We start from the raw sequence: 25,581 nt of genomic DNA on the forward strand, positions 1-25,581 counted from the left end.
CCAATTTTCATAACATCTTTATTGACTTTGTGTCTCAGTTTTAAACGTATTTACAGATACTTTAATTTTATTTTTTTTAGTTCAGTAAAAATACAAATACAGAACACTCAATTTTCAAAAGCGCCGCCCATGGGTTCCTCCTTGGGCTGCCTCCTTTTGGGAATAAAGGTGGTGATGATGTCAGCGTCATGTCAGAGACCATTTTGGGGGGGAAAGAGAGAGGCTGAGAACCAAAACTGAAACATTACGGACGACTGGAGATCTGATGAAAGAGGAAGACTGAGATGATGTTGGATGAATGATGAGGGAGAGAAATGAAGAACTGGGCAGCAAAGAATCATGAGTGTACACTTGAGAAGATTCCTTAAAAAAACAACAACTGCAGAAGCCTTTTGCGTCACATTATTAATTTTAAACAGAAGAAAAAAGGCAGATTGATAAAACATTATCTCACACTCTTGGTCAAAGCCAAGTTAACAAGATAATAAGTGATCAAACCCAAAAAGTGGCTTAAAAGTTGGTTACTGCTGCAGACGTTCTCACATATCAGGTCCTAAATCTTTCTGATCACAGCTGATGTTTAAACGTGTTCCTGATATCGTCTTGTGCTTCAGATTTTTACTTTTACTTTAGTATTCTATGACTTTTCAATATTACATGGTGTTATCATAATAATCTGTGTCCTTCTCGGCTGTCGGACGTGCGGACGGTCTCCTGCAGCTTTAATGTGGTTTGTGAGCAATGTGGGATTTATTGGTTTGTGGTGCTTGATCACACAGATCGTCTTTATCACCAAACAAACAGCTGCAAAAAGGGTGAATGTCAGAAAATTCTGTTTCGGTCAAAAAAGGGAGTGTCTGGGTTTCTTAATTAAATTTCTGGGGAATTTCTTTGAACTGTCATCTTGTTGTTTTTGTCTCATCTGCTGTTACCATTAATTTGGCTCTGACAACATTTTGATTCCATGTGCACGCCAGACAGCAATCTGTGCTAATAAAAACAATGACAGGAATTTTATATCACGACACATCATATAAACACAATGTAAATAAAGAGCACAGTGTCACCCAAGGAGTCACAAATGCAAATAAGGCTCGAGAAGGAAACCAGATATAAACCTTCATGGCTCAGCGCATTTTGGAAACGAGATTCATGTCCAACAATCTGGTGACGAACTTACAGAAAATATCACAATTTTAACACACCGTCATTCTCTCTGTTGCGAACACACACAAATACACACGTTCATAGCACAAGTGTATTGAGCCCATCATTAAGCTGACTGTATTGTGATAACATTAGTAATATATAATTCTTAACAATGGTATAAAATCATGGTAAAACCCAAAGCGTGTGTTTATGAGGGACGACATGACGGTTCCCAAAAGTGAAACCCCCAAAAAATCTGTATTTCCCTCTGGTTGCTGATAATGCCTCCTCCATGTGAGCATTAGTATTGGTTATTTGCAGCAAAAAAAACAAAAAACAGCTGAGACTGACCTGGGATTGGTCGAGTGCATGTGACGTTAAAGGAGAAAGATGGCGGAGCCCAAGTCTGGGATCTATTAGCTTCATTTTTGTACAGAGGTTGGAAGTGGAGATGTGTCGTCCATGTTTATTTACAGTCTACGCCAGAAACTATACGTTTCCCTCCGACCACAGTTTCTTTATAGTTTTAATGCTCTAGATGTTTTTGAGGATATGATTCATTTAGTTGTTGGACAATGTGATGAACAGGGTCAGATCCCGGAGTAGGTTCACAGGTGATTGTTTCTCTGAAAATGAAAAAACATTTTTTTCCACATTTTATTTTAAATCTATTCAAAATTCCTATTTCACTGATATGAGATACGGTTTCATTCTTTGCCAGACTTTCCAGAAGGATGTGTGAAACCCTGAGACTAAAGGCCTGAAAGTTCTAAATCTTCTTCTGGTGGAGAAGTGACGCAGGGAATAAGACGAGGAGACGAGAGAAGAGAAAACGAGAGTAGGATTCTGATTTTTAAGAGCGCAGGGGGTTAATGAAGCCTTCAGTTTTGGTGGCAGAACAGTGATACAAGGTCGAAAGGAGTAAACTGTGGAATAAGCCATCTTCTTTTATTCAGCTCTTCCAGTGCTACACCTCCACCCCCCTTTTCCTAGACAAAGTGCACAAACTATTGATTTACAGCAGGGGTTATTTAAACTGCCACACACACTCTTACACACACGCACTCCTATGGAAGCATGGTTGGGTTCAAGCCTTGAATGGTGTGAAAATGATGTTATGTGATTTATGAAAAGGTGGGAAAGAAGCGGACAGGAGAGATGAGAGAGGTGTTGAAATAAGAGATGGTTTGATAAATCGAGTTGCAGCTGGTTTGGGGTTGATGTGTCCAGCTGGAGGAGAACGTGGAAAGGTTTTGAGAAGTGGTGAAGATGGAGGGAGGCCTGCTGCTGTTTCTGGCCCGCTCTGACACCAAGGATGTGACGAGCTGCTGACAGTTCCAGGTCAAGGTTCATCTGATGACCATCACATGGGGAGTAGGTCGGGTCAGGAGAAACGGAGGGCTTTGATTCAACACTGAGTCCCCATTCAGGATTTTTACATCCCCCCCAAAAATATATCACACTTTATTAACAGACCCTGTAAAGTCCTTGAGTCTGTCTGTGTGGAAAAATGACACCTCCATCAGGCCCAGTGTCAAAGTGACTGCATTGTCCTTCACAAAACCCCACAGAGCACTCGCAGTGCCTCCAGTCTGTGCAGGAGCAAAGTTTGGTCAAATAAGACACAAAAAACGATAAAAAATAACTAAGTCAAGCCACCAGCTTTGGAGCTCGGTCCTTCAGAGAAAAGAGTTTGTTCAAGCCAAACTTGAAGCTGAGCAGCGCACCCACCGTCCTGAGCAGAGAAGACAGAGCGATGGAGAGAAAAAGTCGAAGATTTAAAGACAGAAGAAGAGAACCTCTCTTCTCCTGTGGGAGAACCTCAGAACCTCTCTTCTGTGCTGGAGGCTCTCGTTCCGTCTCCTGTCGATGTCTGCAGTCCGAACGCAGTTGAGAGTCTGTACATCAGAATGTAAGTTTGTTCAGTGTTTGTGGGTGATTTTTTTTGTTTTAGTTTTTTGAGGCAGGTGGGCAGACATGTGGCGCCCCCTGGTGCTGTTGGCGGAGAGAGAAAGGTCTGTCCATCTACCGTTGAGCCGGCTCGCTGCCGGGCAGAGTGATGTTGCCCAGGTGGAGAACAGGAAGCGGGTGAGCCTCCGTGTTGAAGACCCAGCTTTCCAGCGGCATCAGGTCGTCGCTGGAGAACAACAGGTACAGGTACCTGTGGTTGGGGTGTGGGGGGGAGGGGGGATGGTGCGTAACAAACAGAGGAAAAGGGGGTGAAGATGGGAGGTAAGGGGAGAGGAAGGACAGAATACATAGTTACAGGTTATAGGGACAGCAAAGTCAAAATCCACAGGTTTGTAAACGTGTGATTGACAGTTAGGTGTCATCAGTGTTGACTTTTTGACTCATCGGGCTCTTTCAGGTGAAACAGGAACATTGGCTGATTTGTCAACGTAAAATTCCAGAGAAGTTTTTCAAGTTATTAAAAATAATATTTGAATTACTCAACTGTGAAAAGTAAACAGTGACTGATTAACACCTAGTGTTCTGGGCTCATACTGGTGACATATAATTGTTTATGGTTGTGGGAAAATTCTCACAATTTTCTAAATGAGTAGTTCATAGATCTTGATGAAAATAATTCATTGTATTATGGAAGAAGCTTTGCACAGTACATAGACACAGACTGTATTTCCCTCTGGTTGCTGATAATGCCTCCTCCATGTGAGCATTAGTATTGGTTATTTGCAGCAAAAAAAACAAAAAACAGCTGAGACTGACCTGGGATTGGTCGAGTGCATGTGACGTTAAAGGAGAAAGATGGCGGAGCCCAAGTCTGGGATCTATTAGCTTCATTTTTGTACAGAGGTTGGAAGTGGAGATGTGTCGTCCATGTTTATTTACAGTCTACGCCAGAAACTATACGTTTCCCTCCGACCACAGTTTCTTTATAGTTTTAATGCTCTAGATGTTTTTGAGGATATGATTCATTTAGTTGTATTGTATTATAACAAATCTGCAATTAAATCCACTGGTTAGGTGCATTTATGTGCACAGACTTCAGCAAGTTTTGAATAAAATCTTATTATATCATAAACAAATTTGACAAAGCAAAAGAAACTGTGCATTTGATGAATAATCCTCACGCAGCAGAAGAGCAGAGGTTCCGCTGCTACATCTTTGTACAGCTCCAATCAGGCAGCTAATCAGGAGCCTGTTTGACACAGACGTCTTTATGTGATGACAACAGCGACACAACGACACCACAGGCTGTGTGACGCCAGTCAAATGTCATTGTCTCAAAGAGTAAGCAACCAGTGTGGCCTGTGACCTTTAAAGACTGATTGAAATGACCGTTCTGTGTCGTTTGATTACTTGTGGGAGTTAATATCAGAAACGTTCCAGTTAAAAGTGAAGCGCTGAGTGGCCGGGTAAAGAGGATTTTTCTCTGTTCGATGAATTTCTTTGACCCGTCACAATGTCGGCCTCACAGTATAAACTCTGTTCACTTCTGGTAACTCAGGTTCGTTACAGTATTAATGGGAGAGGATTCAGAGAGCTACCAGCAGGGGAGGGCAGAGAGCCACATTCGGCTTTAATTCTCCCTCTGGCTTGAGGCCTGTTACTCTGCCTATCTCTCCCTTCCTCCATCAGTGATGATGATGATGATGATGATGATGACGCACCACAGAGAAATAAGAGCTGGCCTTTGCATCAGTCATCCTTTAAAACATTTTGTGGCTGCGTACAGAGCAAAGGTCTCTAATGGAAAGGAACAACAACAGATGCAAGCGAGTTAACCTGTAATTCCCCTCTGACAACAGTCTCACAACATTCAAACACAGAGGGAACAAGTAAGTGATCTATGGTCAAGTGGTACTATATGTAACCGCAAAAAAGGTCTCATCACAAAGATAACAATTCTAAAAGTTCCGCTCAATTTTATGGATTTGAAACATGTTAATATGATTAGAAACAGTTTTCACAAAACTATTTAGTATGAATTGATCATATCTGTGAGTATCATTACTGTAGTAACAGTATCACGGACAATATAATGCCACACAGTGGTGTCCACTTTTTTATAAGTTAATTATTGTAAACTAAATCCAGTGCAAGGCTGTTTTCATACCGGAAAGTCAGAACCAAGCTTCATGTTTGTTAACATCTGATGTGGTTGTTTTTCGTTTCAAATTGTAATCACAGTGGCACATTAAAGTTTGTTGTATTACATATGTACTAGGCGTGGGCGATAAATAGAATATACTCAATGTATCGCAGCTGTTTTTCGTGTGAGATGTATTAAATGACTATATCGCAACCATCGAGTACAAATTTTCACGCATCAGCATAAAATCTTATGGGAGTTTCTCTTCTCATGCCCCTCTCCAATCAGACAGCGCACACCCCTGCCCATCCAGAAAACACTTCTGCACGCATGTGTATTTGTGTTTCAGGAGAGGAGGCAAGAGACTCAGAGAGCATGAGAAAGAGCGAAAGAAAGTGAAGAGTCTCTGAAGAGGTGAGAGATGGTTATTGACGGTTTGTTCACATTCTTTGTAAACGCTTAACCAAACAAATTAGTTTACAAATGAAGAACTTGAGCAGCGTTCACTCCAGCGAGAGTTGACACTTGTGTGTGTGTGTGTGCGTGTTTGTTTGTGTGACTGCTCTGACAAGTGAAGCAGGTAAGTGACTTTGTCGAGGAACAGTTGAAACAAACAATGAAAATACAGAGCTTCCTCTATGATCCACAGCTGCTCAATGATCAGGAGGTAGGTTTGTACCGAGCTGGGGTTTTTGTGTCCTCCACTCCTCCGCTGACCTGCTCTCACTTTGACTGATAAACTTCTACACTTATCATAAGTTATTAGGACCTGATCAGTACATGAAGTTTACTTAGAGTTTGTCTGAATCGCTCCCACTCCTGTGATGTGAGACTTATTGATCAGTGAGGTTTCACATTCAAAGCCTTTGCGGTTTGCACACAATGCTATTTTTAAATTTACCATTTTAAAAATGATCTGGTGTTGATTGATAACACACAAAAAAGTGCATTTACACTTACATGGTTCTGAAATATCTTTCAAAAAAATTCTTGTTGAATGCACGTTTTTGTTGCTTTGAGCTCTGTATTTGTTAAACGTCTTTGAACTAGGCCACAGTAGAAAGGCCTAATGACATTATTTATTTTCATCTGTTAAAATCTTATGACTGTAGCTGCCTGGCTCAAAACAAAGAGTTTGCTAAATATAAATTGATTGTGATTGACCCAATTGTGCATGCAAATAAAAACAATAGAAGGGTATACTTAAATCAAAACACTGCTGACATTTGGTTATCAAAGAGTTGAATAAAAAATTTGTACAGCGATTCAGAGAAGATTTCAAAATATATATTGATTATCACGATATACCCTAAAAATATTGCGATATTCGTTTTAGGCAATATCAACCAGCCCTAATATGTACTTCCCGGACATACTTTTGGTAAATTACTCTGCTGAAACCTCACACAAGTTTCTAGTTAGACCTAAAATGTTAATTATTTTACAGGACAAGATTTGTTGCTTTTTTCCAAAAGCAATCACATTTAAATCTAAATAGAAATGGATCTTGTCGGGTCCAGTGTTTTCAAATTGACTTGAAAAATGTGGACTTTAAAAGAATTGAAAGCCTGTGATAGACATGACGAAGCTTTTGAGTTATCTTTACAATAAGTCTTCATGTGAGTCCCCCAACAAACCACTAATATGATTAATCAATCATTGAGACAAATTTTGATTCATTGATAGAGCCAATAAAGAACCAATTACTGTGGACTTACTTAAGCGTCTCTGCGAGGAAGAAGCTCTGCTGCACGTCGTCGTAGGTCGGGTTGGAGGAGTAGACGTCCTTCACTCCGGAGAAACCTCCGCTCACCCTGCAGTACTTATCAATGGCCTGGAGGAGACGAGAACGGAGGGAAGGATGGTAGGAAGGGAAGAACAGTGGAGGGAGCAAAGGAGAGCACCATTTTAATAAGCTTACAAGAGCATGCTGTAATTAATTTCTTTGCTTGTGACAGATTAGAGCGAGTCCTAGGGAGACGCATACAGGAAACAGCAGCTATAAAGAAAAACATAAAACTCGAGGAAAAGACGATTACCACAAACCCCCACACTCTGCCTCCCCTGCATTTACATCTCATTCCTTTCAAATGTCGCCTCACAAAGCAGCCTCCTAATGTGGGAGAACTGCTGCTTAATGACACAGGCAGTGATGCACAGCCTTTGGGTTCATTTTTATGATTTCCTCCTTAGGTTGTCTTTACACCTTTATTTGAAGATTTCCACACAATGGGAAAATGATAGTTGAGTGGCAAAGTGCATAGTTTCTTATCAAACGCATCCTTCGCTCTCAGGTTTTAGCTGTTCACTTTCTTTTTGGTGCAGAGCTGCTTGAGGAGAAGGAAACAGCAGCTTTTGGACGTGTAATCTGTTTGTGGCTGACGTTGTTTCGATGAACCAAAAAATCGTCCGAACATGTAGATGATTCAACAAGAACAAAATCTACAAGCATGGAGGACAGCCGGTCAGACCAACCCCAGCCCACAGCAGAGCCCAGAATATTGTACTGTTAGATATTTCTGTACATGATGCACTGTGAGAAAAACATCAAGAATCACCAACACTTTTAAAAAGGTGTTGGATCCTGTAATATTAGTCAGAAGAACTCTGTCACCTCTGTGTTACTATGCCAACAAACACTGCAGAGAAATAAAGCTTAGAACCAATAAAAACCTTTTTTGACACCTATGGCTACATAATTAACCTGTGATATCCTTTTCTGACATCTTAGATAGAGTTATTTGTATTGTATCAACTTGCAATGACAGAGCAACTCATAACCAAAGAGATAATCTGGTTGATTAATAGAAATAAAAAAGATGATAAATCAAATAAATGAACATAAATAAGTATTATCAGGAGATGATACTCATCACGCTAACACTACAAAAGAAGCCAAATAAATCCCACAATGGTAAAGGAAGAGATAAAAACAACTTCCTGGATATTCCATTTTGTCCTGACCACCGAAATTCAATGGGATCTTTCTTGGCCCATGTGCCACCAAGTTTAATGGAAATCTGTTATGTAGTATCTGCGCATCCGTGAAAGCAACCAACCGTGCAACCAACCAAGCAACCAACCAACCAACCAGCCAAGCAACAAACCAACCAACCGTGCAACCAACCAACCAACCGGCGTGAAAACATTACATTGGTGCAGGGAAGAATTATTAGGTATAATAATAGTTTCATAACTAACTACATGTCTGTCGTGTCCTCAGGAGCATATAACTGACGTTTTACTGTTATTGCTGTGGAATAGCTTGTTGATTTGGCTCTCAACACTTCATCAATATTTCATTTTTGCTCGTCATGACCTCTCAGGGGCTGATTTTAAATGATATTATCAAAGTAAGCAGCACTCCACTTCTATGCTGCACTTGCTTATTTCTCCAAAACAGTTGAAAATCAGTGAGCCAGTCATCATCACACGTAATGACATGTTTCCAACACACCTTGATGAGCTCCACTGCAAATGTCAAAGTGCCGTTTTTCGGCTCTGATGTGTTGCCTAATTGCAATGAGACACAAGAAAAACACACAAATACTAGTCTGTAACGGCTCATTAAAAATGCAGCGATCGTCCAGCTGGGGATGGCGACAGAGCGCCATTACCTGTGTGTGCTATTCATTTGCAATGAGCACTTGTTACGGTGAAACCGGTGCCGCCATAGAAATTCTGGCTGCATGACACTCCTGCTCAAACCTTATCAATTTTTACCATTAATGCATGTAATCGAAAGGGTTATCTCTGTCCTTCGTTCTCTGTATGACGTGCGCACACACACACGCACACCCATGTCTACTCCATCATTTTGCTGTCAGCAGATTTCTGTAGCAGGCGGTTTCAACCTCAAATCCTGTTCTACATGGCTGTTGTGCCAGACGTGTGTTCGTTCTTCTGCATCCATACTGCAGAGTCTCACAGCAGCGTTTGTGTCACACACACATTCATACACATTAGTTCAATGGAGTGAGTTTATATTTCGTTACGTGTGAGAACTGAAAAGAACTTCAACCTATACAAATGTGGATAAAAATCTGCAGTCACTAACGAGGAAAATAAGTCAATGCAGTAAAATACAACAATATACAAAAATACCACCTACATTCTACTTATATTTTTCCATTTTTCTTATATCTGGGATGTGAACTTGGCAGTGACCGACATCTGAAGGTACATATATACTATATTTTCTTATTGATATGAGATGCAAAGGTATGATAACAAACGAAAAAAATTACCGCACGCAGAGGGACCCTAAAGCTCATCTTATCTTACTTTACATTCTAACAATAAGGATTCAAAAAATCTTCAATTGTAGTATCCTCTATCTGTTCTTTGGGTCTGACATGTCCATGACCTTTCTCTTCTTACCCATGTTATATGTGGAACCAAGAAGGGATTAAAACAAAACGATTACCAACCCTCATCAGAGAGAGCAAGTTAAGCAATATTTTTCTTTAGTTACATTAAAGACTTTACTTAAAGCGTGCGACTTCTGAATATCAACATGTTAAATAGAAAAAAAACTATAGATATATGCAGCAGAACATAGAATAGGAACTGTCATATAAACTTATTCAAGACAGGCAAGGAGGAGCCCTTCAGCCGCAGCTCCCCTTCGTGTCACTCTCACTAGTTACAAACACACATAATAAACACACTTGCCAGTATAATTTGTTTGGCTCGTGAGTGTTTATCCACTTACTCCCACTTACAGAAACAAAGAGAAGCAGCTACACTGCTCAGAAACACAAGGGGAAAGTTGAAAAGACGATTGGCAGGCAAAAGAGAAAAAGGGGAATATGAAAACAGTGAAAGGAGAGGAAATGGATGATGAGGAGGTCGGCTGAGATTTACACAGAGAAGAGACATCGACTGCCTGATAGAAGATGAGCTCTTTAATCCTGTGTCAGAGGAAGTGGAGCCGCTAGACGATAGAGAGGGGCTTTCGTTTATTTTCGACTTTCATAAAGAATTTAACATTAAAACAAAAAGGTTATTAATAACTAGTAAGTGGTGCCAACAGCCATCAAATGTTTGCAAGTGTGACACATAATTATAGACTGTAAATAAAAATTCGTGACACGTCTCAACTTCCTCCCACTGTAGAAAAATAAGCACATTTTCAACTGAAAATCGTATTTAAAGATATTGCACTATAACAGGAAAAATTGAGTTCAAAGGTGAAATAAAACCATGTTATTGACAAAAAGATTTGAAAAGCATGAACCTGCCACTGGGGCAACCGCTGATTCTTTAATTTCATCTACAATTTCATAGCTGCCCTTTAAATGCATCAGCCACAAAGCAAATTGAAAGTTCTTATGTTTTTAAGTGTCTAAAAAGATGGATGGTGAGGTCAGGTCACAGAAAGATGTACTTCACTGAGTGTACTTTCCTACCATGCTCACCAGGGTCATTGCTACAGATGTACTGTTTGCTTCAGACTCTGCTACTCTTTTAAAAACTGTGCAACAAACAAAACAACGAATTTATTAAAAAAAAGCTTGCGCTGAGTGATATTTTGAACGTCCTTCAGCAAAGTGATTAAAGAAAAATAAATGTCTCAAAATAAAACATAATTTAATTTTGTGTCCTTGCAATTCACTTGTACTTTGTCAGAAACCAAAAGGGAGAAATGTATACGTTTCATTTCTTAGACCTAAATGCCAATTGACTTGGTTCACAACAAAGCCATATACTTTGAATAAATTGGTCAATAAGTTTTCCTTTGACAAAAGTAAAAATAGTACCTAAGAGCAAAGCAAATTTACATTTTAATCAGTGAAACCAAACCAAACCCTATCCTCCTTATCCACTTTGGAATGTAAATCTAATTTTTTTAATTTCAGAGGGAACATCAATGATATCATCTCACGAGGGCCATTGTTATATCTAGGTTTAAGTCTCCTTCTCATCCAACTTCAAAGCATAAATACATAGCTTGTCGTCAACTTGTTCAATGACCCACCGAGCAAAACGTGACCTGCTAATGTCAATTTAATCAGTTTCATCAATTTTAAATGAAATGCTAGGTTGATTTGATGTTTCAGTTTGTAGCCGTTTTCTGTCTGCAACTATTTTCAAGAGCGAGACATTGGATTGAAGAACCAAGGATTCATGGAGTCATTACTTTCTCTCTTTCAAAGCTGTCCTCAATTTAACGATGCAAGATATTCAAAAATCTTTGGCTTCACTGTGTTTGGGTAAATGTGGTCTTATATGTTTCTCTGAAGCAAAACGAGTTAAACCAATGTGTCACAACATCCTACTAAGAATTTCTACTTGTGCAAAGCAGTGTAGGGTTGGGCTAAAATAGTTTACAGCCAGGAAACTCAAAATGAACAATGAAGTTATCACATGATGTAAAATAGATTGACTAAACCATGACTATTCTCTTTTACAGTATCTACAAATGTATGCTTTTTTACCTGTGCTGCCTCCCAGCCCCACTGCCGGTATTTGGGATCGTGGGTAAACCTCCACATGTACCAGTAGGTCTCAATGACCTCCGGTCGCAGAATGTAGTACTTCTCATTCTGCCGCACTGCCACCGCCTCCAACCCGCTGTCGAACTTAAAAGCCTCCGGGCCGAGCTTCAGCACTGGAGGGAGAAAGAGGAAAAATGGAGATGAGGAAAGAGAGAAGAGAAGAGGGGAATGGAGAGAGAGTAAGGGTAGAACAGGAAAAAGGACAAGTGGAAAAAGGAAGAAATAAAAGATGGAAGGGTAAGATGGTGAAGGGAATGAAGGAAGTGTGAGGAGGAAGAATCGAAGGAAGGTTGGGAATGATGAAAAGAAAAATACAGGCATTAAAAATGTTTAAAATATCCTGTAGTGCTTGTACGTCAAAGTTGTTGAAGTGCTGTTGAATAGTGTGTGTGTGTGTAAAGTGTCAACCCCCCATGTTTTTACTAGTGTTTTCTGCTTATTAAGTGTTTAGAGTCCAACTGTAGAAAATTACTGAGGAGCTGACACACATTCACTGGCTGGCTGCTCATTAAGAAGTAAGAGGCCCACTTTAGACAGCCTGACCGTTGCTATTTAACTCGCTGCCACCTCACCAGAAAGCAATTTTTCTTTCTCCCTCCCGATCACTCCCTCGCTCGCTCTCTCAGTCTTCATTTGTTGCCTCGGTAACCTCTACTCTTTCTCAGCCCATCCCCACGATCTCTGACTACACACAAAGACTGTGGTCATGATGCACGACCACACACTGGTATTTCTTTGCTGAGAACTTTTGATGTTTATGAAAAACATCCCAGGGTCTGAAGGTCAATGTTGAATAAATAATATATTTCACGTTTTGAGCGGCTGAAAATATAATATCTGCCAAAAAAAAAAAAGAAGGTTAGAACCTGATCTAGCAGTCTAATCAAATTAGAATTCCTTTGACAGATGCAGTAAATATTGTGTTCATTGCTCTGCAGGTAACTTCTTTATCTAAATAAACAAAATTAACATATTATTCTACACACAACTCTTTATTGTGTTGTCCTGCCAGTGAACTGATGTTTACAACACATGTGCAGTTGTGTGTGTTTGACCCTCACCCGTCCTGTCGTAGGACTCGTGGCAAGTGTGCGCGATCTCGGCTCCCAGCTGCAAGTAGTGCCCTGCCTTGTCGTCGGGTGAACCATCAGCGCCCAACGCAAACATGCCGCCGGCGAAGCACGCCAGGTGGCCCATCTTTCTCTCCAGGTGGCCGTTCTTCCACTCACCAATGAAGGTCAGACCACCGTTGGATTTGCGTATCAGGTGGCGTTCGATGGCCTAAGGAGAGAGAGCAAGTGTGTGAGTGTGTGGAAACGTTGTGGAAACCGTAAATGATGAATGTAGGAGATTTATGGATTTGGAGACAAGTGAGGTCGTTTGTGGGAAGATGGAAACCCAAAAAGTGGAAATAAACAGCATCATTTCAGTGAGGATGTGGACAGAGGTTGCAGATGGAATACTAAGTGTGTGACTTAATTTGTATGCAGGTAGAGATAGAAACGATACACAGCGACAGATAGAATTTATGTGTTTGAGTAAGAATGTGGACATTTGAAGAGATAAGTTCACAGAAGGGTTAATGACGCAGTATTTATTTATTATAGCGGGAACGCAGACAGAGGGTATAAATGGAATTTTAAGTGTTTGTGCATGTGAATGTATTACCGTGGTGAAGTTGTGTGATTTGGGCGTTTATATTGAGTGTATGTATGCGTGGGATGGGAACAGAAAACGACGGAAGAAAGCGATGAGAGAAGGATTTAAAATCGCTTCACATCGCTCCCTCTGCAGCCTCTGCTCTGCTCACTCTGACTGACAGATTTCTGCATCAGCTACAGAGCAATCACATCTGTTTCCTGACAATTCTACTCATACTTTCTTTGAAAAAGCTTAAAGGACATCCCTTATTTGTACACACGAGTATTGGGAAAAATACATAAAATGATGGTGAAAATTACTATTGGAGCCGTTACTGTTCTATTCTATAGGTGTACAGTGGGACCGGGATTACAGATCGGAGTTCATTGCCTAGATTGATGTCGTTATTACTTCCACCAAAGAGATGTTTTTTCATTGCCGTTTGTATTTCTGCAGGTAGGGTTCGGAAAAAACAAAGTGATCGTTTAAACTTGGTGGAAGAGTGGGGTATGGACCAAGGAAGACCCCATTACATTTGAAGGCTGATACAAGAATCTTCTTTTTCACTTTCTTTAACATTGCAAGATACTTTTTCCCCCACTTTTTTAACACACATACAGGGAATAATTTAAGGATCTTGATCAAAACAATCAGACATATTCAGGGGACTGATATGAATGAGAATATTGAATTAGTATGGTGGAGTTTTGGTGGAGGTGCTCTATTTTTCAACCAGTCTACAAACCCTTATAAGCCTAAATAAACTAATTAATCAACAAAAAAACTGCTATTTAGAGGACAATAATCATTTTTAATCAATTATTTGACTTAAAAACCCAGAAATAAGCCAAATTTGATTGACTCGAAGACTCAAGTGTTAAACACAAAGATTGCATCTTAACTACTTCCTATTGTGACAAGGTTTGCACTTTTTCACATTTTAAAATGCAGCCTTACTGACAAGATTATTGCAGTAACAGCAAAATTACCTGAGTAAAATACTGTTAAAAAGTAAATGTTTCATTGACTCCAGAAGAATGCTTATATCCTTTCTGTATGTGTCTTTTGCCAGGAGTGAAATTTCTGAGATGGTCTTTAACGTGATGGTTTATCTCAAAGTTTGTTAACACACCTCAATGATAAATGACATCAGCTTACTGAAGAGTGATGAGTTTTCGTTTGTTTTCATCACAGTATTGACTGTGTGTTACATGGAAAATGGTCAAATCCTTGGTTTAGATTGTACCTCAATGGCGTCATCATACGTCTTCCGGGCCTCTGTATCCGTCTTGTCTGACATGAGCCATGCCTTCAGCAGGTATTCGTAAAAACTGTCCCCAAGTCCTCCAACTGAGGTGTGATCTGCACAGAGACAGGGGGTGGGGGGGGGGACAAGTTAAAAACAGCAGTGTTAAAGGAAACAAAGGGGGAGAGACAAAGCAGGAAAAAGGGGAAACAGCGAGAAGCAGGCAAATGAGAGTCAAAGTGAATTATTCATTTTTCGACTGTGCCTCAAAGTCCTTGGCAGAGAACAACATATGGCATGAAAAGCATCTATCCTAGCCCCGGGTGTTATTTCTTCTCGACACCCACAATGTATTGGCAGTGTGTTTCCTTTCATTTCCTGTTTTGTTTACCCTTTCCCTGATAAGCTCACATTTAATTGTCCCCAGTCGTCCCCTCGGAAGTTTGCACAGCTTTCATGTCTGTCTAATTTGCAGGACACCACATAGTGAAGATGGGACATTAGCCAGCAGTCACTAACGAAACAAATTATTTTCTCCAGAGGGTTTTTCTGAGTCCACTTCATCTCATTATTTAATGGCACTTTGGTTCATTTAAGGGGCAATTTCACAGACCTTGTTTGAGCAACGGATAAGAAATTAATACAGCTCAGAATCATCATCTCATTATGACAGTACAGATATAAAGGTTAGAAAAATATTGTTGAACTGTTTTCTGTAAAATGGGTTTGGTCAAACTAGAATCACTAGTTTTTGTTGTTTTCTGTGTAGATATAAACACACAAGTACTATATTTTAAGGGATATCTAACTGTAAATGTTCTTATCATTATATCCAGTAATAGAGACAATTCAAGCAAAATTATGCAACATATTAACTTAAGTTATCAGCTTGATTAAAGTGACTTTGATGAGAATGTCTCCTCTCTCATTCCCACTCCTCACCCTGAACGTCTGTTCTATGTAACCTTGGTGAGTCAGTACGATCTCCTGTGAGAAGTGTGGAACTGACTGAGGGTCACAGCTTCAACTGCCAGAACCAGCTGAACTGTACGTCAATTAAAAAGACATAGAAGCGAAACCTGTGTTTAATCTCTAATATTCATCAGGGAACTTTTAAAATTAAGGAATATGCTAATCAGAAATTTAAATATGAAGATATGATCTGAGATCATTTTTAGTGTTATTCTAGGGTTGTGTGAATAGGTAGAGCCAACTACAGGTACAATACGGATGCCAGTATCAAACCTGTGTGGTTGCTGATTCAATATTTTTAGGACTTAAAGGGCATACTGGTATTTAGTGCTGTTATTTTCACGTGAATTATTAGCAGGTGTTTGTTCAGCACTGAACCCTCACAAGGACCCAGATTTCTTCTGGGGTGTTGTGGGTTTTATTCGGCAGTTCATGATGCATATGTATAAAATAAATGTTTTCAACAACCTAGCATAAATACTGATGTTTCAACAATTCCCCTGTTTTCGACATGGCACTCAAACTATTCTATCCTGAGTGGGAAACATCCAGACCACCATGTCGTTCTGCTCGGCCAGCCTCTGGAAAGTCACCAGTTCTTTTCTGGTCCTCTTTCATGCTACATGATAAAAAGAGAAAAACCTCTTTTGTAGGTCGACTACAGCAGCATTTCACCTTTGTTCCCTTGGCTGGAAAAGAGACCTTGTTTGTGGCGTTCGTCCTGGTGAACATTCTCTGAACAGCTATTTATTTGTAATCTCTGTTTACCAGTCATTCTAATTCATGTTGAATTATCATATTTAACTTAAACCACGATAATTGTATCAGTTCATGTTTCGGGCCAAGTGAAAAATAAAAAGCTCAGGTAAGGTACTTTGTGTAAATACCACACTTATAATAATACAAAATTTTAGCAAATTTTCATATTGATACTGAGACTGTTGTATGTTCCTTTCCAAAGCTCATCTCTTAAGTTGTTATTAATGAAGTATGTTATTGTAGTGTGATTTAATGAGTATGTTTTAATTATTATGATCTTAATGTTAGGACATTATTGTTGTTTGCACACATTAAACAGTGTATACACTCAAATTCCCATTTACTAAATAGTTTGGGCAGAGAGATAAGTGACGGCTGAGACAAACATCCTCACTGTCAATGTGCCTTATTGATCTGCCATAACTAACCACACTTGGTAATAACCATTATCTGGTTCCAAGACTGGACCCTGAGATCTCATATTTTCTTACTTATGTCTCCTCTGACTTAACTATAAAATGTTGCACTAAAATAGGTGAAAATACACCAATGAAGCAAAACTACTTGATTAAAATACAAAACCCGGATGTGGCCAAGGAAACGCAAGACACAAATCAGTAATAGTAGTACACAGCAAAAGAAAAGTTGAAAGATGGAACACCGCCCACAGCTCACAGAGGGTTTGAATGTAAAGAGGAAAATTACCAGACGATGCAGATTCAAATATTAATTAGTTATTTGTTAAATGACCCGTATGATGATTTTACCTTTATGCATATACATCTTTGTTTTTCCGATCACTTCTCACAATATTTAAAATAAGCATCCACCCACACACACACTCACACTTTCCCCTCCACTTTTTCCTGCCAATGAAAAGATCATGGTCATAGAGGGAGAACCTGTCAATCAAAGGCAAGCTTCTAACACAAACTAAACCTCAGACACAGACTCATGGAGAGAGACGTCATCACAAAGGTTCAAACACACAAACATTTTGAGCCAAGGGCACAAGCTGCTGAGGTAAAAGAAAAATATCCAAATGTAATTGAGACAGTTTCTTTATTTCTACACAGTATTCAAATTATTGAATAACAAAAATATTACTAAGGCTCTACTTTCCTAATCATGCATCAAACCCGTCATTTGGACACATGACAAATAATTATTTAGTAACTATACAGGGTTGGACATGAGCTTTACTTTTGAAAAAAATATATAATAATTAACAGCCAATATGTCCAAGAATAAAATATAATCTACCATAATTAATGACTGATTAAACTTACTGGATGGTAAAGAAATTAATTAAAAATGTAAAAAAAGTAAATAATGCAAAAATCGCTTGATTTCCTGTTTTCAGTAAATCAGAAATCTGTTGTTGGGTTCACTGCCAGCTGTTTACCCAGCTGGAAAAACAACTGAGCCAATGAAAGCTTTGTAGATAGGATTAGGAATAAAGACAATTTTCCTGTGCCAGAGCCAGAAAAAAATCAACAGAAAAGCTGCCACAAATCAGTGATCAATGATCAACATACAAAATACTTAAGAGTTAGCAATATAGGGTATTTATTTATCCTAAAAAACTGAAAAACATTTAAATTTGGATCATCAGGCTACAGAAAGGCATACAGAGTCAAACATTTTCACATTTATTACGGCAAACTAAGCCCGACGTTTTTTTTTTTAACTGAACAAGAAGCGATCAAAAACTTCCAACATTGCACACAAACCCATGCAGCTGCAAGACACTCGAATTAACCACATCCACCATAGACGTATGCAATGATGAAAGACTTGAATAGTGGCTGGCTGTAGCAGAGGTCATGAACAAAGGTCACCATATTCGACAGAACTAATAAGTCAAAATACATGCCATGAATATGATTTCCATAATATAAAGTAGTTCTTATCACACGATGTATGTTCAAGTATATAAATGGGGTGAGACGTCATGTTGGTCGAGCATGGCCCTATTCCCTGATAGGGTTGTATAGACTCTGCCTCCAAATGTGTTATTTTTGTTTCTTATTTTTGGATAGTGGAAATTTGTCATCCATCCTTAGTCACAGTCTAATCAGGACAATGAAATAGGGTCTACGGCTACGACCCAGAGACCAAACAACGATGTCTTTCCAGTGAAAGATCCCTTCGTCTTCAAGACCCATGAAGGGACATCTGGTCGTGTGTGAAACCATTAGTGTGCTGGTCAACAGTGGTGAATTTGTCTCCAGGGTCAGACCCTCTTGTAAGTCACTTACATTCATCCCAAAATGAACTGAACTAAAACATGATGGGAATTTTGCTTTCCATTGTAATACATGATGCTCAAACTTATAGACTCGAAAACTGGCAGGTTTCTTAGTTTTACCCAAAGTGAAATTCAAGGTGAAGTGTCGGCATTTTGACTCAGTGGAAGATATTTGACAGGAGGCACAGATGGTGCTTGACGTGCTCACACAACAGGACTTCCAGACAGCCCCTGGTGTGGCTGGAACGCTGGGATCGCGTCCAAATTTATGTATGTTTGTGCTTAAATGGCTGCTGTTTGGAGACAAGGGAGAGGAAATTATTTTTTCAGACTTCAACCAGATTATATATAAAATATGTGGATTTCTGTAAAACACAATATGAACAGTTTTATTTTTACTCTTTCAGAGATTTTAATATATGGAACTCTAGTGATGAAGGAAGGTATTCAGAGTATCTGCATTTGTGAGCGAAGTTGAGTGCCGGTGGGTACATTTGAAAGAGAGAGGGGAAGGTGCATTTATGTGTGTGTGGGGGGGAAGCAGAGTATTATAGGAAGACAGGGGAGTGTGTGTTAATAACACTCTCAGTCACAGCCGGATCTCATTAAGACGGAGGAGCTCAGCCTCGTTCCTCATTAGTCTGGCCTAACTACTGTCTTTACACCTACACACCGCAGCAAGGAACACACAGGGTGATACATGTGTCGACACATGCTGCAACCCTTTCAAACATTTCACACATTGTCTCCAACACAGATACATGTTCACATATAGTCCTCAACAGTTACAGCTTCTCACAAATCAAAAGTTCATAAAAAAAGTGCATGCACGACTCACACATACACCCACGGATATACCTTATAACCTAGGAATTTTTTTACTCTAACTTTCATTCAAAGTGGGGGGAAAAGATTTTATTACAACAATTATGACCTGTTCGAATTCAAACTATAAAAACTAGAAGCGCAGCAGATTGCAGAGGGCGCTCACAATCAGCCTGTACAATTGCTTAACCTATTGACCTATCAGTTAGGTAAGCCAGTTTTGTTATGTTGTTTTGCTACAAAAATGAAGGACGGTAGCAATCATAGCCGCCATGAGCGGACAATCAGGACATTGAGGAATCAGAGAAGCGGAGTGTGGACATCTTTTGAATTCTGCACCAAAGACACCAAAAGAACGGACACATATAAGGCTGTTTGTCATGTTTGTACCATGCAGCTGCCTTACTCTTCACTGATAACAAATCTGCAGGCTCACCTTGAGGAGGCACCACAGATGAACTGAGCAGCATTGACTGTTTAGTTTGACTGTGTGCATGCAGGTAGAGGGGTCAGGTATTCAAATATTTTTCTTGCCACAGCAGCTCATAGAACATGAAATCCTGCAGCCACAGACAGATCTTAGCTGGTGGCTTGTGTTAATTGTGTGCCCAGACAACAGTGCACGTAAATCTAGAGTGAGACATCCTGACTGCCTCTCGCTCGCCAGTATAGAGAGGTGAGTCCAAAGGGATCTGTAATGAATTCAAATGGTGGTGCGTGTCCCTGCTTGACGCTGCAGCAGTTACAGGTGTTCAAAAATAAGCACGTTCTGACAACAACCCATTATTCACCCACACTCTGTATTTATATCAGAGGAGTGTCTGTCTTCCTGAATGTGTGAATAAAATGATGGTAACATTTCGGCAGGGTGAGCATCTAAAAGAGGATCTTTGTCGTATAATATTGTTGATGACAAAATGTGTTGAAGCAGCATTTTTAGCAGTTTCCCAGAAAAAAATTCATGGATCTTTGATGTGGTGCGGCTGGACTGAATTCAAAGGGGAACTCTTAGAGAAGATATGCTCTCTATTGGATGCCAACCTAGTTCTAACTTTGAACATTTAACCAGGGACAGATTCCCAAATATCAATATTCAAGTCAATCTGAAATCAAAGTACACATCAGTCTTCATATCCTTGGTATTTGAACTTGACTGCTTATACGAGTTATTACCAAAGAAAAATGTGTATTTCATATACTTTTTTAGCTGTGATTTGAGCACTGTCTTGTGATTTAATTTGTAAAATGAACACTTGACTAAGATTAAGATGCATTTATTAGTCCCAAAACCATGCACAGATATCTGGTGCAGGACACACAGAGCAGTGAGCGACCATGTACGGCGCTCGGGGAGCAGATGTTGGGGGAGTAAGGTGCCTTGCTCAGGGGCACTAGACAGGGTAGGGAGACTCTTGGATTTTTGTACAGATCAATCCAGGTTCGTCTTTTTGTTATCTCTCCGTGGAGTCGAACCAGAGACCTTCTCTGCCCATAGTCCAAGTTTCTGCCACTAGACCACCGTCTCTCCAAAGGTTTGAGGGGGCACCCGGACCATTTGATAATTTGGCATCATCACAGTTGGACTCACTAGACCCACATTTTTATTACATAACTTGAGGCCAAAGATAAAATAGAATAAAAGTAACGTCTTACTAACTTCTACTTCCGGAGAGCTATGACAACTGATGTTGGGTCCTCGCAAAACTTAAAACACCATTAAAACTTTTAATCATTGCTAAATGGCATTAAAAAAAAGAAAACAAAAGAGGATTGAATGTAGTAGTAGTACCACAAATTAAGTTCCAATCTCCTGCTGCCATCTAGAGGTTTGAAAAATTTGACAGTGTTGTAATGAGGATAAGATCTCCTTTTTTAGAAAATGGAAAAATGTGGACAAAACCCTTTTTTTCTATGGTCCTTCCAGCAAAGTTACATACAAGAGCGAAATATGATTTCATTAAGATTGTTTGCTTCATTAGGGCTGAGGTTTGTCAAGGATTAGCAATGAACTCTAATTGAACACGTGTTGTAATCAAAAGCTTGTTCGGGCAACAAGGTTGGAAGGCACCTCATTAGTGTGTCATCGCATACGACCACAATAAACATGCAAATAGATTAATAGATACGTAGGGGATGGCTTTGACAAATTAAAGCAGGAAAAAAAAATACGTTTGTAGAAAAAGTATATTTTTCTAATAAAATAAAGACTCTGACACACATTCACACCCATACATAAAATATCAGTCACCACCTGCCACACCAGGCAGCTGGCCAGCTAGCTATTCATCTGTTAATGGACTCATCCCATCCATCAATCAATCTGCCCTCCCTCCATCTTCCATCCATTTGTTTTTTCCTGCCTTTGGCCCAAAGTTTGTGCACTTACAAGTACATCAGTCAAACTGTCAACCACCTGTCCGTCCATTAATGAGCCTCTCCATTTCTCCATCCTTCCATGAGCGCTCTCCATTTGTTTTGACTGTTTCATTAACTTCTCTTTGCAGAGTCTATGTTTGTATTTTGTCTTATTCCCATTTACTTGAATGTTTCGAAATCGGACAGACTAACTTTGGTACTACTGCAATTCACTTCACTGGACAACTAAAAATACCACAAAGCAACTTTAAACAGATTTCATCTTTTCATTTCCTTCTCTTAACTAAACAGAGCAACCCCCCCCCTCCCTCCCCCCAAGCATATAGTCATATCTGATGGACGAGCAAATATTACAGCATTCAGCATCAAGGAAAAAAAACACGTGCCTGAGAACAGAAAGATAATTTATTGGTTTATATAACTTGACCCTCATCTGTCATCCAGCATCAACTATAGGTTTGAATTTGAGTAAATGCCTATAAGGTCTGAAACTATTCCGGCTGAAATTTTGAAAATTAACAAAGAAATATTTAATATGCATGAATGATAATTCGAATCATTCCCATAATTCCGATCTAAATATTTTCTGCTTCTCTTTTCATGTATTTTCTCAAAGTGACCAAAATTACACTTTTAGTTTGCTTTAATCACGCTGGGTGAAAAACGTAATTATTGCATGTAAGCCGACAACACATTTGACGTCTCGCTAGTTTGAATTATACGGTTTGTCGAAAATTACTTTAAGCATTAACAACAGGTTTCAGAGTAGGTACAGCATGTCAGTACATATGTAGATTATCTAAGTGAGATGGTAATTTCCCTGGACAGATGGCCAAGATGTAATCAATATACTGGGAATACCGTGTTCCCACCGCCTTCCATCTTTTTCCACTTGAGTAAATTTGTTCTCAATTAAGTAGAACCATTGGACGGCACTTCTTTTCTTTTCTCCCCTTAGAGTTAATTCATCCCGTTTCTCTTCATAGCACTTGTGAGTACTAACATCATTTGATCATTGATCAAGTACTTTGATAATTTGAAAAACTACTTTTTTTTAACTTTTCTGCTCGTAAATCAGTGATACAGGGATTCAAGTGTATTCTGAACTACAAGTTGAAAACGTAATTGCATCTCCACATCATCTTGAATATATTTGTATTTATAAGCAACAGCTCAAATAAACATGTACAGTTTAAGGCATTAGATGCAGCAGAGTAGCACTACAGCATTAAGTAGTGATTAAGTTCCACAGAGGCTGAAATGTCCCAATGCAACCCTGCTGTCTACGTTTCTTTGAGTCTATACAGAAAAGTTTACTCACGTTGACCCCAGCGGCCCGTACGGGGGTTCAGGTAGTTGGGGTAGAGCCCGTTGGGTCGATCCATTTTGGCCAGCAGCTTCCGAATGTGCATCACCTGTGATCATCACCAGACACAAAAGTTTTAATCTTAATCAAAACAACAAAAGATTGTCTTTCGTAAATGTAATTACAAAGTATCACCTTCTGGTAGTAGGCAGGGTTCCCTGTCAGATACGTGAGATGAACAAACTCCATATGAAGAGTCCCAAACTCAGCCAGGATGCTGCTTCCTGCTGACGCCCAACCCCAGTTACGACCAACACCACTGGAGATGTAGTTGAGAGAGGGGAAAAGATGGTGAAGACAGAGAGTGAAGAAAAAAGTGGGTTGAGGAATGTGAAAGATTGTTGAAATAAAAATGTGAAAAAAGACAGAAAGAGAGAGGGAAGATTGGTCCAGATAAAATCTGTTTTACTGTATTTACAATGTGAGTTTTAACCTTTGCTCAGAGAACAAAATTATCATAAATTGTAATCCTTGGATGACAGGATTTACAAGTCTGTGCACTTCACCCTCATAAACAAATAAATAAACAGTAGTAAGAAGATTTTCAGTCAAGTTAAAAACTCAGCAGAGCTAGAATTGGATCAATCTCAGTTTGTACAACAGGTTTGAGGCGGAACAAGAGTTTGTGTTGGTTAAATTACAATAACACACAACCATATGTAACACAGGAGGCATCTGGAACTGCTTACATTTTGAGTGCAGGAAACATTAATAGGTTGTGACTTATGTGTGTGTGTGTAAGCAGCATTTTGTATGTCTTATCAAGCAGAAAAAATAAAGATGTGTCCCTTGTCTGTTTTGTCTTAAGAATTTAATAATATGTCTACAATTATTCCCAAAGGCATATGAGAAAATGTATATGGTGTGTGATGGGAGATTAAGGGAAAACATTGAGTGTCAGCTGTCTAACGAATTATAACTACATTGAGACAACAAGGTCTTCTCTTGTACTACCCATATCGCTAACAACAGACCAATGAAAATAACAGGATGTTCATCCAACACATGCAAACACTGAGCCCGGGTGCTTAGCAACAAAGTAGCCTGCAGATTAATAAAGCAATTTTATTTAATTTCCTTGTTTCTGTCACTGATTATGTAAAGTGGGGGATGGACGGACGTAGACAACAAACACACACCCACACACACACATTCTCAGTGTCTTCCAAAGTACAATGAAATAAAACACAAATATAGGTCATCAGTAGAGATTGACAAAGGGAATAGAAAAAAGCTCAAATGTAGGGCTGATGGTTTTTCAGTTGCAGCGTCACTGACCTCTTCAGGTTGACCATGGCCCAGGGGATTCCTGTGGGAGTGTTAAAGGCAGGGAGCAGCTTCTCGGCTAACTGGACCGCCTTAAGCTTGAAAACCTGGTAACAGAGAAAAGAAGGGTTAGTCTAACACTCCTTAATTTAAAAAAAATATTGGAATATTGAGCTGTCCATCCCTTTGCCTGCTTAATATTCTCCTCAAACTGCTGACAAGTACAAGCATAAATCAACTGCCAACAACCAAAACAAATAGCAGGACGAAGGCAAATGAGGCAGAGTGAGATGACAGGAGACAGACGATTGCTAAATGATGGCTGCACAGTGTCAGAGCTGAACAGATTAATGGGGGAGACTGGCAGGCTAATATATGCAAAAACCTTCCTTCAAACTGCGCTGCAGTAATGTGAATATTGCAGAATACCCCAAAGATGTCTACGAGAAAAGCCCGGAGGTCAAACTGCATCAAATGAGCAGCGCCTGAGAAAAAAGTACACAGTCAGAGTTGGATTTCTATTATCATGACTGGCGTCTAATTTATACAGAGTGATGTGGAGGGGAGGATGTGTTCGTTTTGAGATTACACAGGTTCTTGCACTCGTCTGACACATGAAGGACAGAGAAATTCTGCTGCAGCCCTTCTTCTTTTCTCAGTCTGCCAATCAAAAAGATGAAAAGACACTAAGGTTATGATGCCGCTGCACTAACTGGATATGTGGCTGTGCAGAGAGCTAATAACAACAGTCGGATGAACGATGTAATACTGCAAAGAAGAAAAAAAATCACAATGTAATTCTAAGCAACCAGCAAATACACAAATAAACAAGTTAACTTTTTCCTAATACAAGTTTAAATCTAGACTTCCATAAATCAGCTTTTACCAAGAAAGTAATATTTTAATGCACCCATTGTTAGTAATTGCTGTAATTTATGTATTATCTTTTTTAATTTTCTCAGTATTTTCATACAATCTACACAAATTGAAAAGATTGAATGGAATACATTGGTGTAATTCAATAAACAATAAGGAAAAATGACAATATTGAAATTGTGAATTAAATAAATGCATAAATATAGCATGTTGTTCACAAACGTTTGCTATATAAACAGAATATTGATCCAATATATTTCTAAATATAGAAGCATGTTTATTTCACGGGAGGTCTATTTT

At 39.4% G+C, this 25,581-nt stretch overlaps 1 protein-coding gene across 2 annotated transcripts in view; it reads right to left on the reverse strand.

Annotated features, from left to right (window-relative positions):
- man1a2 (mannosidase, alpha, class 1A, member 2) overlaps nt 1-25,581 on the reverse strand; it is a 116,519-nt gene continuing 90,938 nt past the window's right edge. For both annotated transcript variants that reach the window (XM_062402536.1, XM_062402537.1), the window contains exons 7-14: nt 24,418-24,512; nt 23,275-23,398; nt 23,095-23,188; nt 14,591-14,706; nt 12,765-12,984; nt 11,644-11,816; nt 6,922-7,037; nt 1-3,310 (exon numbers count right to left, since the gene is read on the reverse strand). In XM_062402536.1, coding sequence (XP_062258520.1) covers nt 3,175-3,310; nt 6,922-7,037; nt 11,644-11,816; nt 12,765-12,984; nt 14,591-14,706; nt 23,095-23,188; nt 23,275-23,398; nt 24,418-24,512 — 1,074 coding nt within the window. In that variant the 3' untranslated portion in view covers nt 1-3,174. The remainder of the gene's footprint in view (nt 3,311-6,921; nt 7,038-11,643; nt 11,817-12,764; nt 12,985-14,590; nt 14,707-23,094; nt 23,189-23,274; nt 23,399-24,417; nt 24,513-25,581) is intronic.

This window comes from Platichthys flesus, chromosome 13, assembly GCF_949316205.1.
Source record: "Platichthys flesus chromosome 13, fPlaFle2.1, whole genome shotgun sequence".
NCBI lineage: Eukaryota > Metazoa > Chordata > Actinopteri > Pleuronectiformes > Pleuronectidae > Platichthys > Platichthys flesus.